The sequence below is a fragment of the Apteryx mantelli genome, chromosome 33 (genome assembly GCF_036417845.1).
Source record: "Apteryx mantelli isolate bAptMan1 chromosome 33, bAptMan1.hap1, whole genome shotgun sequence".
Taxonomy (NCBI): Eukaryota; Metazoa; Chordata; class Aves; order Apterygiformes; family Apterygidae; genus Apteryx; species Apteryx mantelli.
The window spans coordinates 3686635-3701352 of NC_090010.1; the positions used below are offsets into that span (position 1 = coordinate 3686635).

The 14718-nt window shown below is 73.2% G+C and overlaps 2 protein-coding genes across 3 annotated transcripts; one reads left to right on the forward strand and one right to left on the reverse strand.

Annotated features, from left to right (window-relative positions):
- The first annotated feature begins 248 nt into the window (after window positions 1-248).
- On the forward strand, window positions 249-9730 carry NCKAP5L (NCK associated protein 5 like). Of its 2 annotated transcripts, none has more exons than XM_067314236.1 (13): window positions 249-330; window positions 3523-3585; window positions 3656-3763; window positions 4158-4226; window positions 4630-4668; window positions 4760-4879; window positions 4961-5074; window positions 5647-7325; window positions 7511-7673; window positions 7772-7850; window positions 7932-8243; window positions 8759-8892; window positions 9064-9730. In XM_067314236.1, the coding sequence occupies exons 3-13, from the start codon at window positions 3662-3664 to the stop codon at window positions 9298-9300; spliced, it is 3048 nt and encodes a 1015-aa protein (XP_067170337.1). In that variant the 5' UTR covers window positions 249-330; window positions 3523-3585; window positions 3656-3661; the 3' UTR covers window positions 9301-9730. The 2 variants fall into 2 exon arrangements, with proteins under 2 accessions (XP_067170337.1, XP_067170338.1); XM_067314237.1 differs by lacking the exon at window positions 249-330 and adding an exon at window positions 3037-3043.
- A 311-nt stretch (window positions 9731-10041) lies between these two features.
- TMBIM6 (transmembrane BAX inhibitor motif containing 6) lies at window positions 10042-14437 on the reverse strand. Its single transcript, XM_067314255.1, has 10 exons — window positions 14365-14437; window positions 12600-12703; window positions 12371-12479; window positions 12100-12220; window positions 11870-11918; window positions 11682-11779; window positions 11516-11595; window positions 11265-11365; window positions 11114-11186; window positions 10042-10976 (listed from the first exon to the last, which is right to left on the reverse strand). The coding sequence occupies exons 2-10, from the start codon at window positions 12653-12655 to the stop codon at window positions 10953-10955; spliced, it is 711 nt and encodes a 236-aa protein (XP_067170356.1). The 5' UTR covers window positions 12656-12703; window positions 14365-14437; the 3' UTR covers window positions 10042-10952.
- Between the last annotated feature and the right edge of the window lie 281 nt (window positions 14438-14718).

Sequence of the window (14718 nt, forward strand, 5' to 3'; positions counted from 1 at the left end):
TGGAGGCCTCGTCCCGGCGGACACCGTGCAGCACCGGGGTCCCGGTGCCGGGGGGGGGGGGGGGGCGGCGCGGCCGGGGAACCGGCCCCGGGGCGGGCAGCGGGCAGTGGGTGGCATCGGCGGCGGCGGCGGCCCCGGGACCCCCCGCCGCCCCCGGGCGCGGATTGGCGGCGGCGGGGGCGCAGGGCGGAGCCGGCCCGGTGCAGCCATGACATCACCGCCGCCGCCGCCGCCGCCGCCGGGCCAGCCCCGGTCCCGCTCCGGGTGCCGGTCCCGCTCCGGGCGCCGGCCATGCCGCGCCGCGCCGCCGCCGCGCCGCCGTAGCCCCCGGTGAGTCCCGGCCGCGGCGGGCGGGGAGCGGGGCCGCCCCCGGGGGGGGCCGGGGAAGTTGCACCGGAGCTCGGGGGCGGCGGCGGCGGCGGCGGCGGCGGCGGCGGGGGGAGACGGGGGGGGTCGATCCGGCTCGGCCCCGCCGCGCCTGCACCGACCTTGGGGCAGGGGAAGCGGCTGGGGGCGGCCCGGTTTGCTGCCCCCGGTGCGTCCCGGTGCACCGCGGCTGCCCCCGCCGCCGCGTGCCCCAGCACGGCCCGGTGCCCCTGCTGCACCCCAGCTCGTCCCCGTGTCCCTCCTGCGTTTCTGGCTGTCCCCAAAGTGTCCCCGCTCTCCCTTGCTGCACCCCGGTTGTCCCCTTCTGCTGCCCCCAGAGTGTCCCAGCTGCCTCCGGCGCGTCCCGACCGTCCCCGGGCACATCGCAGCTGTCTCCCTGGCTTTCCCTGCTCCATGTCCCTCACCGTCCCTCACCTGTCCCTTACTGTCCCCAGTCCATCCTGGCTGACCCGGCCATGACGTCCCCGCTGTCCCTGGTGCATCCCGGCTGTCCCTGGTGCATCCCTGCTGTCCTCGCTGCATCCTGGCTGTCCCTGGTGTGTCCCTGGCATATCCCTGGCATGTCCCTGCTTCCCCTACGCTGCTTCCCCAGTGCATCCCACGGCTGTCCCTGCTGTGTCCCCAGTGCATCCCAGCTGTCCCCGGTGCACCCTGGCTGCCCCCCAGCCCTGCAGCGCAGCAGGTCCGGGATGCTCCGGGCCGTTCCCCCCTTGTGTCCCCCATGTCCCCCGGCCGGGGGGGGCCCTCGGCGTGGGGCAGCCGGAGCCGACCCGGGGCCCCGTCGTGGAGCCTCGGTGCTCCCCGGCGTCGCGGGGCACAGGGAGCCGGGCTGGGCCGTGGGGCTGCAGCTGGGATGTGGGGGGCTCGGAGGCCCCTGTGCTGGGGGTCAGGCAGCGCAGGAGCCACACCAAGGGGGAGGGCACGGCCCTGCCGTCCATCTGTCTGTCCATCCAGACCATCCCTGCGCTGGCGCAATCCTGGGGGGCCCCGCGGGCTGCTCTTCCCCTCCAGACGGAGCCTCACTTCCCCCCCGTGACGCAGCCGGAGTCGCCGGCTCCGGGGCCGCTTCCTGCTCCTGCCGGGCTGGCCGGACGCACCAACGGGCACCACGTGCTGCCCGGCCCCGGGAGCCGTGTGGGGCAGAGCTGAGCGCGGAGGCCGTCCCGGAGAGCATGGGGACAGGATGGGGATGGGGATGGTGCATGCGAGGTCCCTGCGGCGTCCGACCCATGCATGCCGGTGGACAGAGCCGGTTGTGCCGGTGATGCTGGTGTCCAGGGGTGGAGGACTGAGGTTGGGTAGCCGATCCGGGCAGCTCGGCTTGGCCCGCGACGTGCCCCTGCCTCCGGCTGCTGGCGGTGCCGGCCACCATGCCGGGGTCCCCTGCATGTCTCCCTGTTTCCCCTGGTGCAGCCAAATTTGCCCTTTCTGGAGTCGGCTCCCTCCGGGTTGCGGCACGGGGCAGGCGGCGGGGAGGCCGCGAGGCTCCGCCGTGCCGGGCATGGCCGTGCGGCTCGCTCCCGTCCAGGCCTGCCGCCGCGGAGCCGGGCTGAGTCACGGCACGTGGGGCAGCTCCGCGGTGTGCTGGGCCCGGACCTGCCGCCCCGGCGGGCGCCGCGCGTTTGCACCCCGGTGAGCGTGGCGCCGCACGGCCGTGGCCCTTGTCCCGGGCGGCTCCGGGCCGGCGTCCCGTGCCGGGCTTGGGACTGGGGCCCGCGCTGGCACCGCTCGTGCCTGGTGCGGCCAGTGGCCACGGCACGGCCTGGGCCCACGGCACACGGCCACGGCACGGCCGGGTGCCCCGTTCCCCCGGGTGGCCTCTGCACAAGGTGTCCGGCTGCTGTGCAGCCCCTCTCCCCACGGATCCCTGCTCCTGGGGGTCCATCTCCGGGGCGTGCTGGCTCCCACGGGGGTGCCCTGCTCCCGGGGCTCCCAGTTCCCTGGAAGTCCCTCTCCAGTGGGTCCCAGTTCCCTGGAAGTCCCTCTCCCACGGGGTCCCGGTGCCCTGGTGATCACACTCCGGTGGGTCCCGGTGCCCTGGAGGTCCCTCTCCTAGGGGGTCCCAGTACCCTGGTGATCCTGCTCCAGTGGGTCCCGGTGCCCGGGGCTCCCGGCGCCCTGGAGGTCCCTCTCCCAGGTGGTCCCCGTGCCCTGGAGGTGCCTCTTCCGGGGCAATACCAGAGCCCCCGGGGGGTCCCAGTGCCCCGAGGGGGTCCCATTCCAGTGGGTCCCGGTGCCCAGGGCTCCTGGTTCCCTGGAATTCCCTCTCCCAGGGGGTCCCGGTGCCCTGGCGATCCCACTCCAGTGGGTCCCAGTGCCCTGGAGGTCCCTCTCCCAGGGGGTCCCCGTGCCCCGGAGGTGCCTCTCCCGGGGCGATGCCAGAGCCCCCGGGGGGTCCCGGTGCCCCGGGGGGGTCCCGCTCCGGGGGGTGCCGGTTCCCCCGAGGTCCCTCTCCCGGCGGCGGCGGCGGCGGCGGCAGGCCCGGCTCCTCCCCGGCCGCGGCGGGAAGGCGGAGCCGGGCCGCCGCCGCCTCCCAACAATAGCGCGGCCGGGCCGGGCCGGGATGGAGCCGGGGTCGCCGCCGGCACCGGCACCGGGGCCGCCGCGCTGAGCGGGGACGGACGGCGCCGCCGGGAAACCCGGCCCGGCCCGGCCCGTGAGTGCGCACCGGGGGGGCGGGAGCGCAGCGGGGCTGCCCGGCCGCGGGCCCGGGCCCGGTACCGGCGCCGCTTCCCCGGGACCGGCCCGTGCTTGCGCGCGTGCGCGGCGCCGCGGGGGAACCGGGACGGGGGAGCCCCGGGGAGCGGGGCCGGGCCGGGGCGTCCGGGCACCGGTGGTGTCCTGGGGGGGCCTGTGCGCCCCGGTGCCGGTGGCAGCTCGGTGCATCCCGGTGCACCCCGGTGCCTCGGTGCCGGGGGCAGCTCGGGGGGACCCGGTGCATCCCGGTGTCCCAGTGCCGGTGGTTCCCCGGTGCCCGGGCAGGCGGGAGGTCGGGGGTCTCCCTGCTGCCCCGGTTCCCCGGAGCAGGACCTGGCCCCGGTGGTTCGGCCACAGTCTCCGCATGCCAGGGGGTCCTGGTGCCCTGAGGGGGTCGGGGTTTGGGGGGGCCCCCTCTGAGCTCGGTGTCCCCCGCAGGTGACGACGCAGGGAGACGGGACCGGGAACGTCTGCCCCGTCCTGGCGGAGCCCCCGAGCGAGGTAAGGGGGCTCAGGGCGGGCGGCGGGCGGCTCGGGGCGGCCGCAGGAGCTCACGCACATCCCCTTGCAGCCAGCGATGTCGGAGAGTGTGGCCGAGGCGCCGGGAGCCGGGAGCCCCGCGGAGGGCGGCGAGACGGGCACCAGCCATGAGCTCCTGCAGCGGCTCCGCGAGCTGGAGGTACGGGAAGCGGGGCCGTGGCCCGTGGCCACCGGGCAGCTGTGGCTTAAGCCACCAAGCAGCCATGGCCACCAGGTAGCTGTGGCCAGTGACACCAGGCAGCCTTGGCCACCAGGCAACTGTGGCCACCAAGCAGCCACGGCCCATGCCACCAAGCAGCCATGGCCACCAGGTAGCTGTGGCCACCAGCCTCAATGGCCCTCATGCACGGCCGCTTTAGAGGGCGGCGGTGGGCTGCAGCCCCGTCCCTGTGCGCGTCCCTCCGCTGCACCCCGGCCCCGCAGGGAGACGAGGGTTTGCAGATGTGGGCCGAGGCCAGGAGGACCCAGGTGTCCGGGCGCCTGCTGCGTCCCCTCCGCCGCGTCCCCCGAGCCAACCTCTGCCCTGTCCCCAGGCGGAGAACTCAGCCCTGGCCCAGGCCAACGAGAACCAGCGGGAGACGTACGAGCGCTGCCTGGATGAGGTACCGGGTGCCCGCGGTGCCCGTGGGCTCGGGGTGGCGTGTGTGTGTGTGTGTGTGTGTGTGCACGTGGCAGCATGCACGTGTGTCTTCTGTGCGGCACGTGTGCATGTGCATGCGTGCAAATGTGCATGCATGTCTGCATGGCGCATGCACGTGGCTGCGGGGCTTCGCTTGCGTTTTTTGCATCGCTGAGTGTGTTTCTGCCCGGCCCTTCCCATGTATGCGTGTTTCTGTGCACACACGTGTCGGCGCGGTGTTGCACGCGTGTGTGTGTCTCTCTGCGTGTGCGTGTTGCCGTGCACACATGCGCCTGTGTCACACTCGTGCACACCCGCATGCCCAGCAGCGTGCACAGGCGCCTGCGCGCGCCGGCCCCCTGCCCACGGCCCCTCTCCCTCCCCAGGTCGCCAACCACGTGGTGCAAGCCCTGCTCAACCAGAAGGTGGGTCGCCGGGGGGTCCCGGCGGGGGTCCGGCCCCGGGCGGCGGGCGCCGCGGTGCCTGGGGCTGACCCGGCGCCCTGCCCCGCGCCAGGACCTGCGGGAGGAGTGCATCAAGCTGAAGAAAAGGGTCTTCGACCTGGAGCGCCAGAACCAGACGCTGAGCGACCTCTTCCAGCAGAAGCTGCAGCTCTCGACCGGCTCCCTGCCCCAGGTAGGGCCCCGCCGAGCCCCCGGGCCCCCAGCGCGGGGTCCGGCCCCGGCCCCGGCCGCTCAGCGCCTCCGTCCCCTCCAGCTGCCCTCGCACCCGCCGCCGGCGCCCGCGGATGCCCCGAGCAGCCCCCAGCCGGGCTCCGCCGAGCAGCCGCCCGCCCCGCTGCCCCCGGCGGGCTGCACCCCCCCGAGAGAGGTAGGTCCCGCGGCGTCCCCGTCCCTGGTCCTGCGGCATCCCTGTCCCTGGAATGTCCCCATCCCTGGAGTGTCCCCATCCCTGGTCCCGTGGTGTCCCCATCCCTGGTACCATGGCATTCCCATCCCTGGAGTGTCCCCATCTCTGGTCCCACGGCGTCCCCATCCCTGGAGTGTCCCCATTCCTGCTCCCGTGGTGTCTCTGTCCCTGGGACGTCCCCGTCTCCAGTCCCACGTCATCCCCATCTCCTAGCCCACAACATCCCCGTCTCTAGTCCCGCAGCATCCCCATCTCCGGTCCCACGGTGTCCCCATCTCCGGTCCCACGGTGTCCCCATCTCCAAGCCCACGGTGTCCCCATCTCCATGCCCACGGTGTCCTCATCTAGGAGCTCACGGCGTCCCCATCTCGGGGCCGCGGCGTTCCCCATCTCCAAGACCGCCGCATCCCCCTTCCCAAGGCCCTTTGCCCGCAGCACCCCCGTCTCCGAGCCCCTGGTGTCCCTTTGCCGTGCGGGTCCGGTTGCCGCGCGGCTCCGGGCGCCGCGGGGCTCAGCTGGCCGCGTCCCCGCAGGCGACGGCCGAGGGGCCGGCGGGCAGCCCCGGGCTCAGCCCCGGCTCGCCCTCGCTGGACGCCCTCTCGCCCTTCTTCAAGAAGAAAGCGCAGATCCTGGAGGTGCTGCGCAAGCTGGAGGAGACCGACCCGCTGCTGGGCGGCCCCGCGGCCCCCGACTCGCCCGGCTCCCCCGAGCCCCGCGCCGCGGCCCCGCCGCCCGCCCGGCCCCCCTGCCCGCCGCGGGCGCCCGGAGCCTGCCGGGGGGCCGAGGGCAGCGCCTGCTCGTCGCCGGAGGAGGCCGGGCCGCCGCGGGGCGCCCTGCTCAGCGCCCTGGCCGAGCGGCTGCTGCGGGGAGACGCTGGGTGCCGCCGGACGGGCGGCGAGGCGCCGGGGCGGTCGCGGCACGGTGGTGCCGCCGCCACCGCCGAGCGCCCGGCTTTCCCGGGGCTGCCGGCTCTGCCCGGCGAGGAGGGCGGCCGCCCCGCGCCGACGATGCCGCCGTCGCCTTCCAAAGCGCTCAAGCCGCCGGGGCCGCCGCGCCTCAGCCCCCAGCTCGCCCGCGCCTCCAAAATCCCCTGCCGCGGCGGCCACCCCGAGGCCTCGCCGGCGCCCAGCCGCCGCGCGTCGCCTGAGGGGCCGCCGGGCGCCGAACCTGGCGGGGAACGAGCGGCCGCGTCCCCCCCCGGCGCCCGGCGCGGCGCGGGAACCTCGGGGGCCGCACGCCGCCCCGGCAAGAAGGCGCCGGAGCCGGGCTACCTGCCGTTCAAGGAGCGCCTGGCCGCGCTGGGCAAGGCGCGGGGCGCCGAGGGCCGCGAGCCCCCCGGGCGGGCGGCCGCGGGGGGCAGCTTGAAGCACGCCGAGGCGGCGCCGGGCGCCGAGCCCCTGGCGCGCTGCTACTCGTCCGGCTCCGTGGGCTCCCGGCCCGAGGGCGAGGGCGCCAGGGCCGGCGGCAAGGGCCGCGCCGGGGGCGGCAGGACGCCACCGCCGCCGCTGCCGCCGCCGCCGCCGCGAGCCGCCCCCGCACCCCCTGCCAAGGCCGCCCGCAGCCCCCACGGCAGCCCCACCAAGCTGCCCGCCAAGGCGGCCGCCGGCAAAGCCGGGGCGCCCCGGGGCGACGAGCCCAAGCCGGCGGCGCCCAAAGCTCCCACGGGATCCCGCAAGGTGCCGGCCGGCTCCGAGACCCCTGGTGCCGCCGCCGGTGCTGCCAGTGCCGCCGGTGCCGCTGCCGGGCACTCGGCCATCGAGGAGAAGGTGATGAAGGGCATCGAGGAGAACGTGCTGCGGCTGCAGGGCCAGGAGAAGGCGCCGGCGGCGGGCGAGGTGAAGCCCAAGGCGGCCGGCGGCCTCGCCAGCTGGTTCGGGCTGCGCAAGAGCAAGCTGCCGGCGCTGAGCCGCCGCGCCGAGGCCGCCAAGGGCCGGGACTGGGCCGGGGCGCCGGCGCCGCTGCGCCGCGAGGTCAAGCTGGCCGCCCGCAAGCTGGAGGCCGAGAGCCTCAACATCTCCAAGCTGATGGAGAAGGCGGAGGACCTGCGCAAGGCGCTGCAGGAGGAGCAAGCCTTCATCAACGGGCTGGCGCTGGAGAAGGGGCGGCCGCGGGCGCGCGGCGGCGGCGGCCCCCCCGAGCGGGGCGCCAGCCAGCTCCAGGTCATGTACCAGGAGGTGACGGCCGAGAACTTCATGCAGCAGCTGCTCAACAGGTCAGCGGCGCCCCGGACGCCTGGGTCCCCTCCGCGGCGCTGGTGGGGTGCAATGGTGGGGGGACACCCGGCTGCCTGGGTTCCCCCCCCTTTGCATGGTGCTGCAAGCCAGCGGTGCGGCATTTTGGGGATGGGGACGGGGGGGGGGGGGGTCCGCGCTGTCTCTGATGCCGCCGCGTCCCCAGGGTGGACGGGAAGGACGTGTCCTACGAGAGCCGCCTGGAGCACAAGCGGGACCTGTGCGACTTCCAGCGGGTCTCCGCCGACGCCAAAGACCCCCGGCTCTTCCGCCCGCCCCGCAACGGCATCGTGGGCCACCTGCGGGGCTGCCAGGAGCCCCCCGACAAGGTGGGCACCCCGTTTCCCCCCCCCCATCCCCTCCGCACCCCGCTCCGCTGGGAAAAGGGGGGGAACCCGCCGCTGCTCACCCTCTCCCTCCGCCGCAGGGACCCGACCTGGCGCTCCGGGACGAGCTGCCGTCGGATGAGAGCTTGTCCGAGTCCGGGACGTCGCAGCATTTCCCAGGTGAGGGGACGCAGACGAATTGGGGGGGGGGGGTCGTGGTCGGAGCAGGGGGGACCCTGACGCCTCCGCTTGCACCTGCAGCCTGCGGCTCCCTGACGCGGACGCTGGACAGCGGGATCGGGACCTTCCCGCCGCCAGACTACTGCAGCGGGGCGCCGGCCAAGAGCGCGCCGAAGCCGCGCGGGCGCCCCGAGGCGGCACCGGGCACCGGGCCAGCGCGGCCGCCCGCCCTCACCAAAGTGCCGCGCAAGGCCCGGACGCTGGAGCGGGAGGTGCCCAGCGTGGAGGAGCTGCTGGTGCCCGGCAAGCACCAGAGCATGCCGGCGTTTCACGGCGTGCTGGCGTGCGCCGAGCCCCCCGCCGGCCTGCCCGGCCACCGCGGCTGTCCCCAAGGTGTGCGCGCCGCGTTGCGTGCGCGTGCAATGTGCATGGTGCACACTGGTGCAATGCATGTGGGCGTGCGTGGTGCAATGCATGAGGGTGTGCATAGTGCGATGCATGCAGACATGCATGGTGCACACTGGTGTAATGCATGTGGATGTGCGTGGTGCAATGCATGCAGATGTGCATGGTGCACACTGGTGCGATGCATGTGGATGTGTATGGTGCAATGCATGCAGATGTGCATGGTGCAATGCATACAGACATGCATGGTGCACACTGGTGCAATGCATGTGGATGTGTATGGTGCAATGCATGCAGATGTGCATGGTGCAATGCATACAGACATGCATGGTGCACACTGGTGCAATGCATGAGGATGTGTGTGGTGCAGTGCATGCGGCTGTGCATGGTGCACACTGGTGCAATGCACATGGACATGCTGTCCAGGCTTCCCTGTGGGTGGGTGTCGTGCCGGAGACCCCCCCCCCCCCCCCCCCCGGACTAACCTGCCGCCCTGCCTGCAGACGCCAACGCCGGCAAGCCACGACGTGTCCAGGAGAGCAAGAACTGGACCTTCCCCAACGCCAAAGCGTGCAGCGCCGCCGACCCCTTCCTCTGCGCCGCCGGGGCGCCGGAGGGGCTCTACCGCCCCGCGCTGGTAAGGGGACCCCGCTCGGGGGGGGGGGGGCAGTGCCCGGGGCAGGGGCTCTGGAGCCCTCCCTGCCACCCCTGGGTGTAATTAGCACTAATTAGCATCAGTGGGGTGGTGCTGGGGGGGGGGTATGGCCAGCCCCCCCCCTCACCCTGCTTTTCCCCCCCCCCCCCCCAGGCGGCCACGCACGGCCCGGCGGGGCGGCGGGGGGCGTCCCCGGAGGCGCCGCCGCCGCTGCCGCCCGCCCTGAGCACCAGCAGCAGCCGGACGCCCAGCGCCTCGGACGTGGGCGACGAGGGCAGCACGGAGGCCCGGTCGCGGGACGCGGGACAGGGCCCCCCGGGGCTGGAGCACTCCGAGTCGCTCAGCGACTCCCTCTACGACAGCCTCTCCTCCTGCGGCAGCCAGGGCTGAGGTGGCCCGGCCCCATCCTGCCCGGTCCTGGTCCCTGTCCCGGTCCTGGTCCCGGTCCCAGCCCCGGCCCGGCGGGGCTGCACTCGCACGTCTTCCACCCCGGACCCTTCCCCTGCCCCGGGGCCACCCGCTCCCGCTGCCTCCCCGGCCCCGGGGAGCTGCCGGTGGCGGCGTTGGGGGGGGGGACAGGACGCGGGGCACAACCCGGGGCGCTGTGCTCGGTGCTTCCCCCGGCTGGGGCGTCCTCCCGTCCCGTCCCATCCCGTCTCCGTGCCCGTCCCCCCTGCCACGTTGTGCGTCCGGGTCCCGCGCGCCCCTGCCCGGCTCTCTCTGATGGTGCTATCGCAGTGTACAGCCCCCCCGGCCGCCGGGGCTGGGGCTCGGGGTTTTTAACTCAATAAAGCCGCCCTCACCCGGTTTATTTATATAAGTTATTGTGAACCCGCTGTCTGTCTGTCCGCACCTGCCTGCGAGCTGTCAATAAAGAGGGGAAGCGCTAACCTGGACTGATGTGCAGCGTCCGGCCGACCCCGCAGCCAGCCGGGCCGAGCGCAGGGTCCCATCCTGCCCCTGCCGGGACGCGGGACGCGGGGACGCGGGCCGTGCCGGCGGCAGCCCGCGAGGCCGAGCGCAGCGCCAGGCAGGGGCCGGCCCCGCCGCGCAGCCGCAGCTCGCCTGGCTCCCACCATCCTCCCCCCGGCAGCCAGTCCAGCCACACACGGCCCAGAGAGCGCAGCGAGGTTAAAGTCTGAGCGTTTTATTGAATTATCTTGGTGTACAAAGTAAGACTATGGAGATTTTTTTTATAGAGCTCTGAATCAAAACACCTTTGTCTTCACAGTCTGAGTTTCTATACCGCAGCCAGGGCTGTACACGGGTAGAAGAGGAAGGTAATTACAGTCATTACTGGGTCAGACCTGCTAGACGGCTCTCGCAGTAGATGATTTCTTTTCCATTGTATTTCTTGGCACTGGTGCTAAAGGAGAGGCTCCTCCGTCCCAAGCAGGCAGAGGTGGAGTTTGGCTTCAGGCAAGGGGCGCGGGGGCACGGCCGGCCCGGGGTCCCGGTGGGCCGTGCCGGGTGCCCCGGCCCCGCAGGGCAGCAGCAGGAGGGGGGGGTCTGCCTCGGCCCCGGAGCGGTGTCTGCCCCCGCCGTGCTGGTGCAGGGAGCGGACGAGGTGCCTGCTCCCCCCCCCCCAGCACGGTTCAGGGCAGGAGATAAAGCCCCAGCTCCGGGCAGGTCCCTGCGCAGGGGTGGGGGGCGGCGGGGGCCGGTGCCCCGGGCCAGGACTGGTCTCGGTGGGGACGCGTGGCCCACGGGGCTGGGGAAGGGGAGAAACCTCTAACAAAAAGATCAAACGTCTACAATAACCCTGATGGATTCGGCCTCTGGAGCCAGCGCGAGGCACCTGCCGGCCGCCATCCCGGGCCAGGGGGGAGCCAAACTCCAGCAGGATCCGCAAATCAGCTGGTTTCTAATCAAAGAAAAGCTAAACAAGAGAAAAACCCACAAGGTGCGAAAGCTTCTCGACTGCTTTTCATCAGCAGCAAGCGCAACCCCTTTAATGAATTAGAGAAGGGATGGGACTGGGACAGGGACAGGATGGGGACAGGGACCGGATGGGGACAGCTCCACCTCGACCCGGAGCGGCTTCACTTCTTCTCCTTCTTCTTGTTCTGCAAGAGGAGACGGGGCCGGTCACCGCCAGGGCCAGGTGGGTCCTCGGCCCCCGTCCACCCCCCGTCACCCCCATGGCGGGGACGCCCCCCGGGCAGCCCTACCCCCTTGGCCATGCTCAGGGACCACGTCTCACCTCGGTCATGCCCAGGATCATGAGGAGCTCCCGGAAGATGTTGACGAAGTCGAGGAAGAGATCCACGCAGTGCCTGCAGGGGACGGAGGGACGGGACGCGGTCAGGGGGTCCCGGCGTCGCCCCCACACCCTCCCCGGCCCTGCCACTCACCAGATATAATCCTTGTCCCCGCTCTCTGCCTTCTCAATGATGAGCTGCGTGTCGAAGAGGACGAAGCCGCACATGATCATCAGCCCCAGGTACAGGTTGGCCTGGCGGGAGGGAGAGGGGGGGGTTAGGATGGGGACGGGACTCCGCGTCGGGGGGCTGCGTGGCCCGCGCAAGCAGCCGTCCGTCCTCCGCCGGGTCCTGCGAGATGGCCGCCGCTCGGCCTGGGGAAGGACCGGGGACGCGGGACTCACCGTGAAGAGCCAAGTGGATCCCACGAACGCGTTAACCAGGGAGGAGAGAAGCATCAGGGTGAGGCCGGAGAGCAGGAACCCTGCCGAGAGAGGGGGGGGCGAGTAAGGGCCGGCCCCGGCCCCGTGCGGGGGGGTTCCCCGGACCCTGCGGGCGCCCCCGGCTCACCTCCCAGGTAGAGGAAGCTGCGGCGGCGGGCGTACAGGGCGCTCAGCGAGAAGCAGGCGAAGATGGTGGCGGTGCCCAGGAAGGCGGTGGGGATGATGCTAGGAGAGAGGAGAGGGGAGGAGAGTGAGCGGGGCGCGCGCACGCGGCGGCGGAGGGGGGGCAGGCCGGGGGCGCGCGCACGCTCCTACCTGGGGTTGATGGAGATGCACATTTCCAGCAGGGGCCCCAGGTTGATGCCTGGAAGGACAGAGCAGGAGGTCACTGCCCGCAGGGTCGCCTCGGCCCCAGGCAGGGCAGCATCCGTGCGGTTTCCCATCGCGTGGAGGGACACCGGAGCAATTTTAGAGACGGCCAACACCACGGCCGGACTCTCATCCTCCCCTCGCCAGGGCTTGAAGCCCGGCTGGTCCCCGCGTACCCGTCAGGAAGGCGAAGCCGGCCAGCATCCCCAGCCTCTTCTGCTCCGTCTCCTTGCTGTGGGGGGTGGCCGTGAGCCAGACCATCAGCCCCAGGGCGCCAAAGCCGGTCAGCAGGCTGAACTGGGGGGGCGAGAGGGAGGCGGGGGCCTCGGTGAGGGCGCGTGGGCGCGCTGTGCCCGCCTTGCGAGCCCGGGGCGCCCCGCGGCACCCCCCGGGGAGGGGGCGCAACGCACAGCACCCGTGCTGCCCCCCACCCCGAGCACCCCTCACCTGGAAGAGGTGGGTCACCATGTTGACGTAGGCGCCCGCGGCCGCCACAAACATGCAGAGGGCGAAGCTGCCATAGACCCTCTTCAGGTGCTCCTGGGTGGAGGCAGAGCTGCGGGCGAGGAGGGTGGGTGAGGCCCGCCGGGACGGGGGGCAGCAGCCCGCGCCAGACCCCCAGCCCCGCGTTCACCTCCCCCCCGTGTGAGCCCAGCCTGGCCAAGGCGCTACTCACATGTGGGAGAACTTGAAGAGGGCGTCGAAGTTGATGTTTCGGTCGAACACGTTCATGGTGCCGGGCTGGGACCGGACTCACCGGCGGCTTTGCAGGGATGTAGGCTGGGAGAGAGAAGGTGAGTCGGGGGATGCCAGATCCAGCTCAATACCCTCCCTTCCTGCCAGTCCCCTGTAGTGCTCCCTGCCGCCGCCGGGAGCTCACCGGGAGCCGAGGACCTGCCTGTCCTGGCGCTGCTGCCTCCGGCCCTGGCAGGGCACCTTGGCGCCCGCGGCTCCCTGCACAGAGCAAGCGGCAGGAGCTGCGAACTGCTCTCGAGCTGCCGCGGTCTCTGCGCGTCCGGGCGCGCGGAGCTCTCCTAGTCTAGCTGGTGCAATTATTGCAGGCTGTTGCGAGGCCGGGGCTGCCCCTAGCGAGGCTCGGGCCCCGCGGGAGCACTCCCGGCAGCTGGAAAGCGTCTTTGTGCCAGGCTACTATTAGCGCCCGTAATGACGTCCCCAGACGGGGCTCCAGCAGCGGTGAGGCTCCCTCCGGGGCCTCTTTCTCCTCTTTCCTTTAGGGTCTGTGCCCGGCCAGCCCCTGCGCCAGCCCCTGCGCCAGCCCCTGGCTGGCCCCGGCCCGTCCTGCCCGGCCGGCTGCTGTTTACCCTGGCACCTGCGAAAGAGGAACCAGCTCAGCAAGTGGCACAAACAGTCTGTCCCCGGGGGGCGGAGGGGACTGAACAGGCTGGGGCAGGCACAGCTTGGCCCCAGGGGGCACAGGGAGCGGATGGGGCTGCAGGCCCCCACGTGAGCCCCTCTCCCGCTGCTCCGTGTGGGGTTAATCTGACTCCCCCAGACCCACTGGCTTTGTCCCAGCACCAGGAGAGCTCGAGCTCAGGGGCACCGGGCTTTGTGCCGCTGCTGGGGGCATCGGGCTGGGATCACACCAGCTTCAGGCCAGAACAGCGTCAGGGCAGTGGGGCCACCCCTGCTCCCGCACCGCTGTCCCCGCGGCTTCGGGACGGCCCCGCCACGGGCAGAATCGGAGGCCGCTGCCCCGCAGCCGTGCGCCAGGCGTTGCACAAGGCGCTGGGGCTGGGCAGCGGGGCGCGGCGGGCTGCGGAGGTGCCTGACAGCCTCCTCCGGGCGCCGCGGGCCAGGGCAGCGCCGTGCCGTGCCGTGCCGTGCCGCGCCGCCCGCCGGGTTGTGACAGCGAGTTTCATCAGGCGGCGCCGGCCCTCCCCGCGGAGCCGCCGCCGCCGTCGAGCTGGATCCTGCTCCCCGGGGCTGCGCCGAGCCGGCGCTGCGGATCGACTCCTGCTCGCGGCCTCCGGGGGCGGCGGCCGGGCGCCCTTGTCAATGGGTAACCGGGATCGCCCGACCTTTACCCACCGGCGCCGCAGCCCCGGCCCGGCCCGGCCTCCTTCCGCCGGCGGGGCGCTTGGAGCCGTGATGTCATAACCCTGCCTATGATGTCACCTGGGGGGGATCTTCCCAAGCGGGTCCTCGCAGGAATCAGCGGGGTTTCCCTATAGCCGCCCCCCCCCCCATAGCAGATCCCTGAGGGGGGGAGGGGGAGACCCCGGACGCCTGGGCCCCTCCCCCCTCCCCCCCCCGGCAGTGCGGCCTAATGGGAGGAGCACGGAGCCCCCCCCCCCACCCCGGATGTCGGGGTTCCCGTCTCCTCCCGGGAAGTGCAGCCTCGTCGGGGGGGGGGGGGGGACAAGCCCGGAGGCCCCCCCCCCCCCACCGGGGCCCGGACGCCTGGGCCCCCGCGGCCTCACCTGCGCCGCGCTCCGCCGTAGGCCTCGACGGCTGCCGACTCTGCCACGCCCCCTCCGCCCCATTGGCCGTCCGGTCTCTGGGTCCCGCCTACCGCCTCGCCCCATTGGGCCGCCGCCGCCGCTCGGCGGCGGGGCGAGCGGGCGCGAGCCGCCGCCGCCGCCGCCGCTCATTGGCGGGCGGCCGCGCCCGAGCGCCGCCATTGGCCAGTCGCAGCGCGAGGGGGGCGTGGGGAGACTCCTCTCTCCCCTCCCCTCCCACACCACCGCAGGCAAGCGCGGCGCCCATTGGCCGCCGTCCCCCGGGGGGCCGGGCCAATCAGCGCCGCCCGCCCACCCTCCTCCGGCGCCCTCTGG